A 14955-nucleotide genomic window follows, 5' to 3' on the forward strand; every position below is an offset into this window, starting at 1 on the left:
GTTTGAATCCTATTTCTACCACTCAGTGACTCCAGGCAAGAATCTGAATTACTTACTCCAAGCTTTAAAACATTTTGTTTTGTAATCCCAGTGGCTTTGGAGGCTGAGGCAGGAGGATCATGAGTTCAAAGCCAGCCTCAGCAACTTAATGTGGCCCTAAGCAATTCAATGAGATCCTGTCTCTAAATAAAATATAAAAAACCAGGCTAGGGATATGGCTCAGTGTTTAAGTGCCTCTGGGTTCAATCCCTGGTACCAAAAAAAAAAAAAAAAATTTTTTTTTTGTTTCCTATATGGGAATGATTGTACCTGCCTCTAAGTATGTTGGGGGAAAATATTTGAAAAACCTTTAGCATAGGTCTCACATATGTACTTTGTAAATATTGGTTTAGCCAGTATTTCTTGATTGTCTACTATATGTCAGCCCTGTTCTGATAATTTGTCAGTCAGTGACTTAGTTACAGTTCTTAGTTTCATACAGTTTACACACTATTTAAGGTTATGAACATAAAAATTTATTCAGTAATTGAAATTAATTTTAATAGAGAAGTAAAGAGTCAGAAATTCTATATATGTGTAATAATCATTAGTATAGGTTTCAGAATTCACTCTATTAATAATTTCTAGAGCTGGACAAAGGCCCTTCAAGAAACAAAGGAAATGCGTTAGTGGTTGGAAATTCTGTATCTTTATAGAATATATTCTGAAGTCTGTTGTATTACATTAGCATACTATTTTATGTCGTTGGTAGAATTACATAGGAAAGAGTCTCATAAATAAACTTAGGAAGTAGTTTAAAATCTGATTCTTTAGTTCATTGTGTTTATTGCATAAGACCTGTGGGCATATTTCCTTTTTATATTCAGGGTTTGTAAGAACTCAGGGCTTATGATCCTGATAATGAATGGTTTTGTGTTCCTTTTAGTTCTTAGGTCTGGCTTCCAACATTTTGAACTTCATTACCTCTTCCATGTTGAACTCTCGGAACAATTTCATCCGAAACTATTTGAGTGTGTCTCTTTCAGAACACCATATGGCCACTCTGGCCAGTATCATCAAGGAGGTGGACAAAGATGGACTGAAGGGTTAGTAGGCAGATTCTATGCTGGGCGAATTTTTATTGTGGAGATTGGCTGTTGGCAGGGTGTAAGTAAATGGCTTCCCATCTTTCTTAAGGTTCATCAGATGAAGAGTTTGCTGCTGCTCTCTATCACTTCAACCACTCTCTTGTGACTTCTGACCTTCAGTCTCCCAACCTGCAGGTTTGTGTGCACTGTGGCTTGTGAGGCCAGGTGCTGTTTACACTAGCTCCTATGGAATACAGTTGTTCCCATTGTTAAAGAATGTTTTGTCCTTGAATTACCCTGCTGGAAAGAGCACTGGGAGATTATTCTATTATGTTTCCTGTCCCTTATATAGGACCATTTCCAGAAAAAGAAAATGTATCCTTTCCCTCCAAATGAGTAAGCTTAAAGAAAAGTGAAAACGAGAAAAACAAACCCCTAATGATTATGCCTATAGAAAAGCAGACAAAATATACAAGAAGGCCATTTATAAAAAAAAAAAAAAAAAGAAAGAAATATAAATGACCAAGAAACATAGGGAAAAAATATTACAATTAGTAATAGGATAAATACAAATTAAAATGCATTTTAAAAGATCAGTCAAATATAGGAGATAGATGTTCTCAAATACACTTATTTGCAAAATAAGTGAAGTTTTAATCTTACAGTTCTGTCTCTACTGAGGTTGCTGATGTTTTGAATCTTAAATCTCAAGCTTCTCATTTTCCTAAATCCATATGTCTATATTCCTTAAATTAAAAAAAAAATTGTTTTTAACTTTATAGCAAGTGATGGCATGCTCTATGCAATCTTTTCTCAACATTATATAGTATTACATTGCCAGGATTCACCTGTATTGTTGTATATTTCTATAGTTTTTGTTTGAGCTGCTGTATGATTTTCTATTGTTTGTGACTGTACCAGCTTTTTACTCTCCTATCCTCTTCCACTAAAGTTCATTTGAATTATGTCCGGGTTTTATTGCTACTCTTGCTATTGCTACAATCTTTCTTATATTAAGATCCCCTGTTATATAGGGACAGTGATTCTTTCGGGAATATAATTAGGAGCACAATTGCCAGGTTGTACAAGGTATGACTGTCAGCACACAAGACCCAAGACAAGTTCTCTAAAGTTGCTGCAACTGTTTTTACTACCATCAGTGATATATCAAATCATGTGGTTTCACATTTTTTTCCCAACATTTTGATGATAATTTTCTTAGTATAGTCAGAGTCTATAAGGATTCCTGGACACGCTTATTGAAAATGCAGATCCAGGGCTGGGTGTGCAGCTCAGTTGTAGAGTGCTTGCCAAGACAAGACCTAGGGTTCAATCTCTAGTGCCTTAAAATACAAAAATAATGCAGATTCTTAGTTAACCTATACCCCCTTCTCTCAGTAGAACTTAATTAGGTCGGTCTCCAATTATTTGTCCTGAGTGTATTTTGAAAAATGTTACTCTTAGGATTATTGTAGGAGATTCTCAGAATCAAGATAAAAATCAAGAACCTGTCATTTGTTCTGAAAGGGACAATATCCAGGAAGCTTTATTTTGAGCTGTTTCTTAATATGTTTTGTTATTTAAAAATGTGGTTATGTGGGCTGTGGGCATGGCTCAGTGGTCTAGTGGTAAAGTGTTTGCGTGGTTGCACCTGAAGCACAGGTGGGGAGGGTTACTTAAACTTACTTTAAATGAAAATTTATTATTTATTATTAAAAATAATTTTATAGCGGTTGTAGATGAATGCCTTTATTATATTTGTTTTTTATTTATTTTTAATATTTATTTATTTTAAGCTATAGTTGAACACAACATCTTTATTTTATTTATTTATGTGGTGCTGAGGATCGAACCCAGAGCCTTGCAAGTTCGAGGCGAGTGCTCTACCGCTGAGCCACAACCCCAGCCCTATTTGTTTATTTTTTATGTGGTGCTGACAACATCGAACCCAGTGATCACACATGCTAGGCAAATGCTCTGCTGCTGAGCTACAGCCCCAGCCCCTAAATGAAAAATTTATGTTGGCAGGAAACAAATTGAGTTGAGAGGTTGTTGACCTAAGACAAAGGAAATACTTCAGTTAGCATACAGCCCACAGTGTCCTCCTTGACATACAGGTGCACTTCCAAAGTTAGTAGCTCCTTTCCTAGATCAGGTTTATTTAGGGAAGTTTCAAAGTTCACAGATGTAATCTTTGCCTGCCTAAACTTGCTCAAAGAATAGGGAAGAAATATTTTTCTCTAGAGGAGTTCTTAAGATTCCTGTAATGACATTATCCTCTTGTCATTTTAAAAATAACTACAGGCCTTGTGTGGACATGCAGTCTGGTTGCCCCAACTACTTACATTATGGCAAAGGAAATCATCAAATCTCCCTTTTCATTCCATCTTCAAACATGGGACTTCAGGTTCTTCCCCCAGGCTTCTTTTCTGTGATGGAAGAAAGTGAAGGATAATTGGTTTAATCTATCTGCTGTTGAATTCCTTTCCTACCTAGATATTCTTTTTTTCTTTTTCTTTTTTTAAGTATTTTTTTTTTTTTTTAGTTGTTGGTGGACCTTTATTTTATTTGCTTATTTTTATGTGGTGCTGGAATCGAATATAGTGACTCACAATACAAGGCAAGCACTCTATTGCTGAGCTACAACTCCAGCCCCTGGGTGTTATTTCTTTTTCTTTTTCTTTCTTTTTTTTTTTTTTTTTAAAGAGAGAGTGAGAGAGGGGAGAGAGAGAGAGAGAGAATTTTTAATATTTATTTTTTTAGTTCTCGGCAGACACAACATCTTTGTTGGTATGTGGTGCTGAGGATCGAACCCGGGCCGCACGCATGCCAGGCGAGTGCGCTACCGCTTGAGCCACATCCCCAGCCTGGGTGTTATTTCTTTAGAGTAATGTGAAACACATCTTTACCCAGGTGCCTGACTTCCGTGGCAAGACAATACACACAACATCCTTCAAGGAAACTGAAAATGTACCCAATCTGTGAGAGTAAATGTACAGAAGTTAAGTCTTAAACTTGGTCTTTGGCTGTCAGGACATTAAAGGAGTCTGATTCTGACTGCGAAAGACCAGTTAAGTTACTCACTAATTAGAAAAGAAATTAAAACTAGTGGTGTTTGAATATCTTTGAAGGTAGACTTTCTGCTGAAAGTTTGTGGGAGAACATTTACTTGGCATTTACTTGTTCTTATTGTACATTTATCTAATCAAGCAGTCTGGTAAGCTAGCCAGAGTACTCTTTGGGATTGCTAGATTATAGGATGTCCTTTGTTGGAAGGCTGTCTTCCTAGATTCTTCTTCTTCTTTTTATGTTGGTACTAGGGATTTAACCCAGCGTACTTCAGTACTAAGCTACATCCTCAGCCCTTTTATTTTTTATTTATTTTTATGTTTTTATTTTTTTGGTAGTGAGGATTGAACCCAGGGGTGCTTAACCACTGAGCCATATCACCAGCCCTTGCTAAGTGCCTTGCTAAGTTGCTGAAGCTGGCTTTGAATTCATGATCCTCCTGCCTCAGCCTTCTGAGCTGCTAGGATTACAGGCGTGCGCCACTGCACCCGGTTTATTTTTTATTTTGAGACAGGGTCTCACTAAGTTGATAAGGGGCCTCATTAAATTGCTGAGGCCGGCCTTGAACTTGCAATCCTCCAGCCTCAGCCTCCTAAGCCTCTGGGATAACCAGTGTGTGCCACTGCACCCAGCCCTAGACTTTTTTTTTCCTTTTCTTTTTTTTTGGGTGTGGTACTGGGGATTGAAATCAGGGGCACTCAACCACTGAGCTACATCCACAGACCTATTTTGTATTTTATTTAGAGATAGGGTCTCATTGAGTTTACTCTTTCTTTAATAAGTATTTATTAGCACTTTCTTTAATAAGTATTTATTAGCATCCTCAAGGAACAAAGTACCTTGCTAAGTGCTGTGAGATAATGAAAGGTCAAACAAACCCTGTTGTCTAGGAATACAATGTGGTAGGTACACAGATCACCAATTTAATACAGTCTGTAGAATGTCTAGGTGGAGGAAGTGGAGTGGGTGTTGAATGAAGAGGGAGAATGCCTTGGGGAGGGGTTCTGTGGGAGTGGGAAGGCCGTACTTTAGAGCAGCTGAAGTAGCAGAATGGATGCTGTTATAATGCCCCACAGGAAATGGAAGGGTGCTAGCCAGGCTCAGGAACTTCATGATGTAATGTAGTTCATTTTGGTAAGAAAGGATACAAAATAGTTTAGGCCAAATTTTAAGGAGTCTTGAATTCCCTAAAGGAGGTGAAATAGTGGAGAGCCACTGGAGTATGTTTTTGTAAGATTAGTGTGGTAGTAGAATGAATATTGGGGAAAATGGAGGCCCAGAGCTTTAGTGATAAGTGTTTAAAACAGTGCCTGGCAGGGTCGGGGTGTAGCTCAGTGGTAGAGTGCCTCTAGGTTCAGTGCCTAGTACTTGGGAGGGGGGAAAGCCTGGCTTAAAACAACACAAGTAGCATTCACACCCCCAGGTTGGCTACTTTAAAAAACAAAACAAACAAACCCAGAAAATAAGTGTTGGTAAGGCTGTGGAAAAAGTGGAATCCTTGTACATTGCCAATAGGGATGTAAAAAGATAAGTTGTTGGGGAAAATGGAATGGCAATTCCACAAAAAAATTACAGATAGAATTACCAAATGGACTGTGCATGTTACTCAGTACTAGAGTGCTTGTCTGTCACGCACTGGGTTCCCCTCAGTACTGAAAAAAAAAAAAAATTACCATATGACCCAATGGTTCCACTTACATACCCCCAAAGAAATGAATGTTCAAATATACCTCAGGTTCAAAACAGTATCATTCACCATAGCCCAAAGAGGGAAGCAACCAGGGGGGCATCAAAATTTAACAGATAAAAGTTGTTATAGTGAATATTTTTCAGCCTTAAAAAGAAAGGAGATACGGGCACATGCCGTAGTGTGGAAGAACCTTGAAGACATTATGCTAAGTGAAACGAAGCAGTTAGAAAAGAGCCAAATATGTGGTTCCACTCACAGTAGTCTGGTTTCTAGGGGCTGATGGGAGGGTTGGAAATGAGTGTCTAGTGGGGCAGAGATCCAGTTGAAGTTGAAAATTTGATCTGGAGATGGATAGATCTAGAGATGTAGGTTGCATAATAATGCATATATATATTTAATGCAAGAGCTATACATGAAAAAAGGTTAAAGTGGTAAATTTTATGTTAAGATATTTTATCATACAAAAGTGGCAAAAATGTGGTGTGGTGTATACCTATAATCTCAGCAGCTCCAGAGGCTGAGGCAGGAGAATCCCAAGTTCAAGGTCAGCCTCAGCAACTTAGTGAGGCCCTAAGCAACTTAGTGAGACCCTGTCTTTAAAAAAAAAAAAAAAAGGGCTGTGGAATGGGGATATGACTCAGTGGTTAAGTGAGTACCAACTCCTGGTACCAAAAAAAAAAAAAAAAAGAAAATTGGGGGGCAAAAATGTACTGTTTGATACATTATAGTACCAGCTAAATGTGAGCTGCTATCTTTATGATTTTATTATTGGTATTTAATAATAATATGGCAGTTTCTAGGTCCATTCATATACATTGAACACCTGCTTGTTATAGGCATGAGGAAATAAAGGTGTTTTGAATTCTATGGGATGGTGAGGAAGGACAGAAAAATGGTGTGAATATACACGTTGCAGAGATCATGAGGAATTACTTAAATAAATGAGGTGAAGGATGGGAAGAGGAAGGAGTCTTAGATATTACCTGCGTTTAGAACTCAGATAAGACTGTGATGCAACAACAATGAAGCCAGCAAGGAGAGTTGGTTTGGGGTAGGAGAGAGTGCATTTCATTTTTTTTTTGTTATTTTTTCCCATATTTTTAATTGATGCGCTATAGTTGTACATAATGGTAGGACTCGTTATTATATATTTGTACATGCATACAGTGCATTTCATTTTAAATATGAAGTTGGGGGCTGCCAGTGAGGTAAAGATCTAGAAAATCATTGGAAGCATGAGTCTGAAGTTAGTTAGAAAATTCAGGTTGATTGTATGGCTTTGGGAATTATCCACACAGGGGCAGCTATTGACATGATGAGAAACCATGAGATGAGTGGAGGAGAGCAGTAGAGCCGAGGCTCCCTCCTAGGGGATGTTGGGGAAGGATCTTGAGAGTGGAGGGGTGATGACTCAGTCAGGATTTTGCTGCTACACACACCACAGCAGTTTTACTTATTAGAAAATGAATTAAGCATTGGAGAGGTCTTTAAAAACCAGGCTCCTTTGGAAAGTTTGTTCCTTTCTTTTTTCTTTGTTTGCAGTTCTGGGGATTGAACCTAATACTACTGAGCTACTTCCTTAGCTGTTCTCACCAAGTTTGCCTGGGCTGGCCTCGAACTTGCAGTCCTTCTCTGAGTGGCTAGGATTGCATGCGAGTGGGCCTCCCCTTGCGTGTTTATTCATTTCTTATGGCTCTGAGGCCTAAAAAAGCAGACAGAAAGATGAAAACAAAAGCCCTCACTTAAAAATATGCAGAGTCAGGTGCAGAGACGCATGCGCATGCCTGTAATTCTAGCGGCTCAGAGAGGCTGAGGCAGGAGGATCGCAAGTACAAGGCCAGCCTCAGCAACTAAGTGAGGTCCTAAGTAACTTAGTAAAACCCTGTCTCAATATTAAAAAAAAGGGCTGGGGATGTGGCTCAGTGGTTGAGCGCCCTGAGTTCCATTCCTGGTACCAAAAAAAATAAAAAGTGCATTTTCCCCCCACCCCCTTTTTTCCCATTGGCAATCTGTTTACTCTCATTGTGTGTGTTTGTGTTGGAAAAAAAATAAGTTGCAGTTTAGATAACTGACCTAAAAATGAGGCTCATTTAGAAGTTCTATTACAACTGGAGGCAAAGGATGCTCTCAATTAGTTCTAAATCCCTTGATATCTTAAAGGCAGAATTTCTCTGCTAATACTGTTACTAGGAGTAGTTGGATTTACAAATTATTGCATCTCCCCACAACTTGGGTTATTTGGGTGCTTTTTTTGTCTTATGTAATTAGTTATGAAAGAGATGGTCAGCTACTACAGTTCAAGTAGTTTTCCTTTGGAAATTCTCAAAGCATTTCTCCTCTTTTAGGATCCCGTTTCAGACAGTAATTGAACTATGGATGTTATTGGGATACATTAGTAATTTTTCACTTAAGTTTTTTTTCTTGTTGAACTAGATGATTTTTCTTCTGAGATCAGATTGGGAGCGTGTTCAGGGTGGTATGGCCATAGACCAGATGATTTTTCTCCAGATCACCTCTAAGTTTGAATTTCTTGATCCCTTTTTCTTTACTCTGTTCAGTGTGAATAAAATGGATGAAAAAGTAGCATTGAAGAGCATGAGTAACTTTTTAGCCTGTCCCACGCCTTTTCCCTAATGGTGTTATGTGTGTCTTTCATATCAGAATATACTGTTGCAGCAGCTGGGAGTTGCTCCTTTTTCTGAGGGACCTTGGCCCTTGTACATTCACCCTCAAGGCCTCTCTGTGCTTTCACGTCTCCTGCTCATCTGGCAACATAAGGCTAGCACACAAGGTGACCCTGATGTCCCTGAATGCCTTAAAGTTTGGGACAGGTAAGATAACTCCATGAGAAGATTATTTACTGTCTTTATTTGTTTGAGTCCTTTGTAGTTAATCTTTGAGATGCCAGTGTGATGGTGTGTTTAGAGTATGAAGGGTAGAGGAATGATGGGCGAATCGTGGGAAGGTGAGCTGTTAAAAAAAACAAGGGGCCTGAATCTTGAACATAACCGATTTTATCCTGACCTGATTTTTTTGAGAGAGGGAGCTAGGAAGCTAACTCTATCCTTGGTTATTTTGCTCTCAACATGAAACCACTTAGAGTGACTTGCAGTCTTTTTTGGATAAATTTTAAAGAATTTGTTTCCTTGGGGGAAGCTCAGATTAATCATTTAAATCCTTCTTAGATGGACCTGTATTTGCCATTTTTGTTTACATGGTTAGAAGTCTTCAAAGCAGTTTGTTTTCCTAAAAGGCTTTGGTTTTCTATTCCTCATTCTAGGATCAAATAGCTCTAATGTTGGATTTGAGAAATCATAAACCTCCTTGAATGCCAGAGGCCCACTATATTTTTCCTGGTGGAATCTTGCAAAAAGGCCGGGAGCTGGCAGTGGGGGGTGCAAGTGAGGGAAGGGTGGCCTTATTAAAACACAAATCTCTTTCCTAATAGCCAAAGGCAATGGAAACAGTTGGCTATGTGCTATGTTCATTTTTTTTTTTTTTTGCATAAAAGCTTTCCTGACACATTCTCAAATATTATAATTTCTTTTTTATATTTTGTGTCTGATTTATTTTGAACTATTATCATGCAATGATTATAGCCTTCAAACTATCAAAACCAGACTTAAATTATAGAATCAGAATGGGAGTGTAAGTCAGTAGTAGGTGTCCTTGGTTTAGTTTTTTACACATACACACACACACACACACACACACACACGCATATACAGTGTGGGGAGAGAGAAAGAAAGAAAGACTGAGACCATCAAAATATAGGAAAAGAAAGTATTTGGACTAGTTCTACTTCTCTGGGTTTTTTAGGTAAACAGCAACACCAACAACACCTCTTGGGGAGTTTATTGTTCTTTCCATTGTCACAAATGGCAAAGTAGACATTAATGCTACTGTGGCCACAGTTAAGAGAATCAAAAGGATCTTGTAAATATTTAGGAGCTAAGTTAATGGATTTGTAGAAAAAAATTTAATTTTTGCTTTTACCATGTAGCCCTTTTGCTGCTGCTTTTTGTTATCTTAGTGGCTGTGTTTAAGAAGTTTAACTCTTGCAACGCTAGATATTGTAAATTTGGGAGTTGCTGGTGTTTTTCCAGTAGACATGTTCTCCTTTCTTTGTGGTAGGTTTTTGTCTACAATGAAGCAGAATGCCCTACAGGGGGTGGTACCCAGTGAGACAGAAGATCTGAACATAGAGCACCTACAGCTGCTTCTCCTCATTTTTCACCATCTCTCTGAGAAAGGCCGGCGAGCCATACTGACCCTGCTTGTCCAGATCATTCAGGAGCTAAGCGTCAGCCTGGAGGCCCAGATGCGCTCTGTGCCTCTTGTCCTGGCTCGCCTCCTTTTGATCTTCGATTATCTGCTTCATCAATACTCCAAAGCCCCCATGTATCTGTTTGAGCAGGTACAGACCAATACATTGTGTCTGCTTTACTGTTACTGAGAACTTGATTCTTCTTTGCAGCTATGATCCAAATCCAAAATGACTTGCTCTGCTCACTTTAGGTTTTAGGTGTTTGATGTAAATTTATAGGTAGGATTAAAAAAAACTCCTGGAACTTTCATATGTGCAGTTGCACTTTATGAAGTGGCAAGTATAGATTACTTGATATTTGTTAAAATTAGGTTTATGCTCTGTTCACATGTTATTCTTAATTACTCTGCTTTACCTGTGTAATATCTGAGCATTGTTGGTGGTTGAAGAATGGTCAAGCAGTAAATTTTATGGATTTGTAAAAGTTCCTTGTAAGGATTCAATCTGAGGGTGGGAGGCTGAGTTAGTGTTATTATGTCTAGCAGTTCTTGAAATGTTTGATTGAGCACTATTCCCCTTATGTTCCATAAAAAATTCCTTTCTAAAAGAAGTCACAGAAGATTAAAATTTTATTTTGGCTTGTGAATTTTGGTTTCTTATACTGATTTGTTATCATGCCTGGTGACTGTGTATCCTCAAATTGAGTATTTTTATTTTAAAAGGTACAGCACAATTTGTTGAGTCCACCTTTTGGGTGGGCAAATGGATCTCAGGACAGCAGTAGCCGCCGGGTGACCACTCCTCTCTATCATGGGTTCAAAGAAGTGGAAGAAAACTGGTCTAAGCATTTCTCATCAGGTCAGAAACGTTCTCGTAAGAAACTGGCTTATTGATTCTTCTTAGCAGGATTGAACTTGAAGTTTGGAGATTCCTGGAGGATCTTTTGCCAGTTGCTTTAATCTGCTCCCTATGGATGGCAAATAACTATGGGTTTATGACAGTTTTAGAAATTGACTCCCACAACCCTCATTAATTTTTACTTTTTTCATTGAGATGTAGGAATTAGGAATGCTGGTGTCTGGCTATAGGGTAAAATGCATGATTTCTTGTCACTCTCAGGAATTAAATTTAATTTTCCTTGTAGGGATATGGTTCTCACCCGCAAGTTAAATTCCCTTTTGGTCTTGGTGATATTACTATTCTGAAAGTCATGGGGATGTAATATTCTCTCCAGTGTTTTTCTCATATAGCAATTGTCTTATTCTTTTGATGAGGTATCTCTGGGTTTCATTTTTTTTTTTTTGCAAAGCTGGGGATTGAACATAGGTCCTTGCACATGCTCCGCAAATGCTCTGCTGCTGAGCGTGGGGCCCCTGGGTTCATTTTTAGTGTTTGCTCTGATCTGGAGGATCACTAAATGTTAACTTTCATGAAGCCTTAGTGTGAACTTACTGGTTAGCCCTTTTGCTATTGAGGAAACAGCTTATATGTTTATTGCATTCAATCTAATGATAGAGTTATGTTATAAACTGGATTGCAGAGTGTCTGAGTTGACTCCTAAAGCAGTGAGTTTAGGAGTTCAGATATCCTGCTACATGGGATATTTGCTAATGTTTTGACGTTTTTTGGTTGTCACACTTGGTGGGGGTACTTCTGGCATCATAGGCAGAGGCCAGTGATGCTCTTAAAGCTCCTGAGATTCTTTGGGCAGTCTCACAAAGCCAAGGATTATCTGGTTCCAAATATTAGCAGTTCAGGTGTGAGAAACCTTGTTCTAATGTAATTTTAAGATTTTTATGTTTTATGTTTGGTAGACTAAGTTGAGAATGAAACTGTTCATTTAATAAGCACATTGTTTTCCAGATACCATCCCACAACCCAGATTCTACTGTGTCCTGTCCCCAGAAGCCTCAGAGGATGATTTGAACCGACTTGATGCTGTGGTACTAGGAATTTTAAACCCCATTTTATATATGGGCCTGATGGTCTCCACCAAATCAGTGTTTCAGGGAGAAGGGGAATGATTTACTTTTTGTAAATGAGGAAATTTGGTCTTTGTTAGGATTTGAACTTCTATTAAAAGGAAAAACGTTACTTTGGGATTTATTTGCTGGGCTACACCTTAGCTAAAAGTTGTTACTTCTGACACAAACTTCTGGAGGCAAATATATATATATGTATATATATTTGTCTTTTTAATTGCATGTTTAATTGTAGTTGCACATAATGCATTTACTTATGTACCGTGGTGCTGAAGATTGAACTCAGGGCCTCGCACGTGCTAGGCGAGCACTCTACCATTGAGCCCCAGCCCCTATATTTTTTAATATTTATTTTTTAGTTGTAAGTGGACACAATATCTTTATTTCATTTTTATGTGGTGTGAGTGTTTGAACCTAGTGCCTCATGTGTGCTAGGCGAGTACTCTACCACTGAGCCACAATCCCAGCCCCTAGACAGATATTTTAATGGACAAAAATAGTTCACTTCTTTCTCATTCTGAAGCTTGCAGTTGTATGCTCACGGTGGTCCACAAACTGAGTGAGGTCCCAGAATCTGGAAACTGCTACAGGAAGAAACCAATAAGTATAATTCGATGGGATATATTGTCAATTATGAAGTTAGGTAATAGTGCAAGGATAGAGGAAAACAAGTTTCAAAAAATAAAATGAAATGATTATGTTTCTTTGTTGATCACAGGCATGTGAAGTTCTTTTCTCCAAGCTTGTCAAGTTTGATGAGCTTTACACTGCATTGACAGCCCTACTTGCAGCTGGATCCCAGATCGATACAGTCAGGAGGAAGGAAAACAAAAACGTAACAGCTCTGGTAAGACCATGGAGGCCTGGGGAGTTTGGGCTGTGTTTAATAATTGATCATTTCTACCAGAAATTTCCTTCTGGGATCTAATCAGTTTATCAGATATCTTATTTTCAAAATTGATCAGTACTTCAGTGTTTGTCATTTGAGTAGTTCTCTTCACTGTAGAGGCAGTTTTATCATTTTTTTTCCTATTCTCTCAGCATTGAAAGAAATGTGACTAAGGACTAGTGGCTACCCTAGATCTGTGTTCCTTATGACTACTGGTGTAATGTTGAAAACCTCACACTTGAGCCTTTTTCATGGTCCTGTGAACATATGTCTGTACTTCTAGGAGCCATAGCAGCAATTCTAGGCCACACAAAGGTCTGACTGATTATGGACCTGCCCCAACAATGTCCTATTCTTTTTTGGTTAATTGGTGAATTTGGGGGGTTCTAGAGTTGTCGCTGAGCAACCTTTTTGGCCTATAAGGTTTGCAGAATGTGGGGAACAAATTGTATGTTCATTTTGCCATTTTCTGCTTTATCATTTTGGGGTGCTTTCTAGAAAGATCTGGAGAGCAGACTCTAGGGCCAAATCCCTGTTGAAAATACAGACTATGCAGGGGCATGATATTGGCCAAATTATATTATTATATTGGCCAAATTATTATTATATAGTATGAATGTATGAATATGTAAGAACAGTTTCCTACCATTTATATGACTGTAACTAAAAAAAATGTAACAGAAATAAAAAGAAAATAGAAAATAGAGATACCATATAATAACTGCTCCATTTGCTTTCTCCAGGAGGCCTGTGCCCTTCAGTATTACTTCTTGATACTGTGGAGGATCTTAGGTATTTTGCCACCATCGAAGACGTACATGAACCAGCTGGCCATGAACTCACCTGAGATGAGTGAATGTGACATCTTACATACTCTGCGATGGTCTTCCCGCCTCCGGATCAGCTCCTATGTGAACTGGATAAAGGTACCACAGTGGAACACAAAGCTTGCTGCCAAGGGCTATTCAGAGTTACCTTGCTCTATGTGTATGGGGGCTTTTAAATTTGATGAAAGCTTTGGACTATTCATACTGATCTTAAAATGCTTTTTTTCTTGACATCCAAACAGGATCATCTTATTAAACAAGGAATGAAAGCTGAACATGCTGGCTCTCTTGTAGAATTGGCATCCACCAAGTGTAGCTCAGTGAAATATGATGTTGAAATTGTAGAGGAATACTTCGCTCGACAGGTATGGTAGTGTTGGGACCATAATGACAACTTAGCTTCTACCACAGCCTTTGGCCACAACTAATTAATATCCTGGGTGTTTTTAAAGATTTCATCATTCTGTAGCATCGACTGTACAACCATCTTGCAGCTCCATGAAATTCCTAGTCTGCAGTCCATCTACACCCTTGACGCTGCTATCTCGAAGGTCCAGGTCTCTTTGGATGAACATTTTTCTAAGATGGCTGCAGAGACTGATCCTCATAAGTCATCCGAGATCACCAAGAACCTCCTTCCAGCCACGCTCCAACTCATTGACACCTATGCATCGTTCACTAGGTGTGACGAATTGCCCACCTGAGATGTGCTAGTACTGCTTACTCTGTGCAGCTCCCCCGGGGACTCCCCTTAACCGCCCCATGCTTGGTATAATGTTTTCTTCTCTAATAAGAAGGGGTGCCTATTGAGGAATTTTTCACATAATAGCTGGGAGGAAATTTGATTTCTTTTAGTTCTTTAAAATGTTTTCTAGAATTATATTTGTGGGATTCAAAGAAATGTAAAGTTTAAAAGCTCCATCATTCCTATTATTAACTGAGTTCCTTTAAATGCTCTTCAAATTTCATGGTATGTAGAGAGGAAAAACATCTTTTCTTTTTTTTTTTTTTTTTAAGTATTTTTAAAAAATATTTATTTTTTAGTTATCGGCGGACACAACATCTTTGTTTGTATGTGGTGCTGAGGATCGAACCCGGGCCGCACGCATGCCAGGCGAGCGTGCTACCGCTTGAGTCACATCCCCAGCCCATCTTTTCTTAATG

General features: G+C 38.6%; 1 protein-coding gene across 11 annotated transcripts in view; it reads left to right on the top strand.

The window, feature by feature from the left end:
• The window catches only part of UBR4 (ubiquitin protein ligase E3 component n-recognin 4), a 128723-nt gene that overhangs the window by 22888 nt on the left and 90880 nt on the right, over positions 1-14955 (top strand). For all 11 annotated transcript variants that reach the window (XM_081308072.1, XM_081308071.1, XM_081308074.1 and 8 more), the window contains exons 16-25: positions 926-1085; positions 1177-1262; positions 8488-8657; positions 9961-10243; positions 10816-10951; positions 11957-12036; positions 12794-12922; positions 13708-13890; positions 14034-14156; positions 14244-14473. In XM_081308072.1, coding sequence (XP_081164198.1) covers positions 926-1085; positions 1177-1262; positions 8488-8657; positions 9961-10243; positions 10816-10951; positions 11957-12036; positions 12794-12922; positions 13708-13890; positions 14034-14156; positions 14244-14473 — 1580 coding nt within the window. The remainder of the gene's footprint in view (positions 1-925; positions 1086-1176; positions 1263-8487; positions 8658-9960; positions 10244-10815; positions 10952-11956; positions 12037-12793; positions 12923-13707; positions 13891-14033; positions 14157-14243; positions 14474-14955) is intronic.

This window comes from Spermophilus citellus (genome assembly GCF_964194105.1).
Source record: "Spermophilus citellus genome assembly, chromosome: 9".
NCBI classification, from domain to species: Eukaryota; Metazoa; Chordata; class Mammalia; order Rodentia; family Sciuridae; genus Spermophilus; species Spermophilus citellus.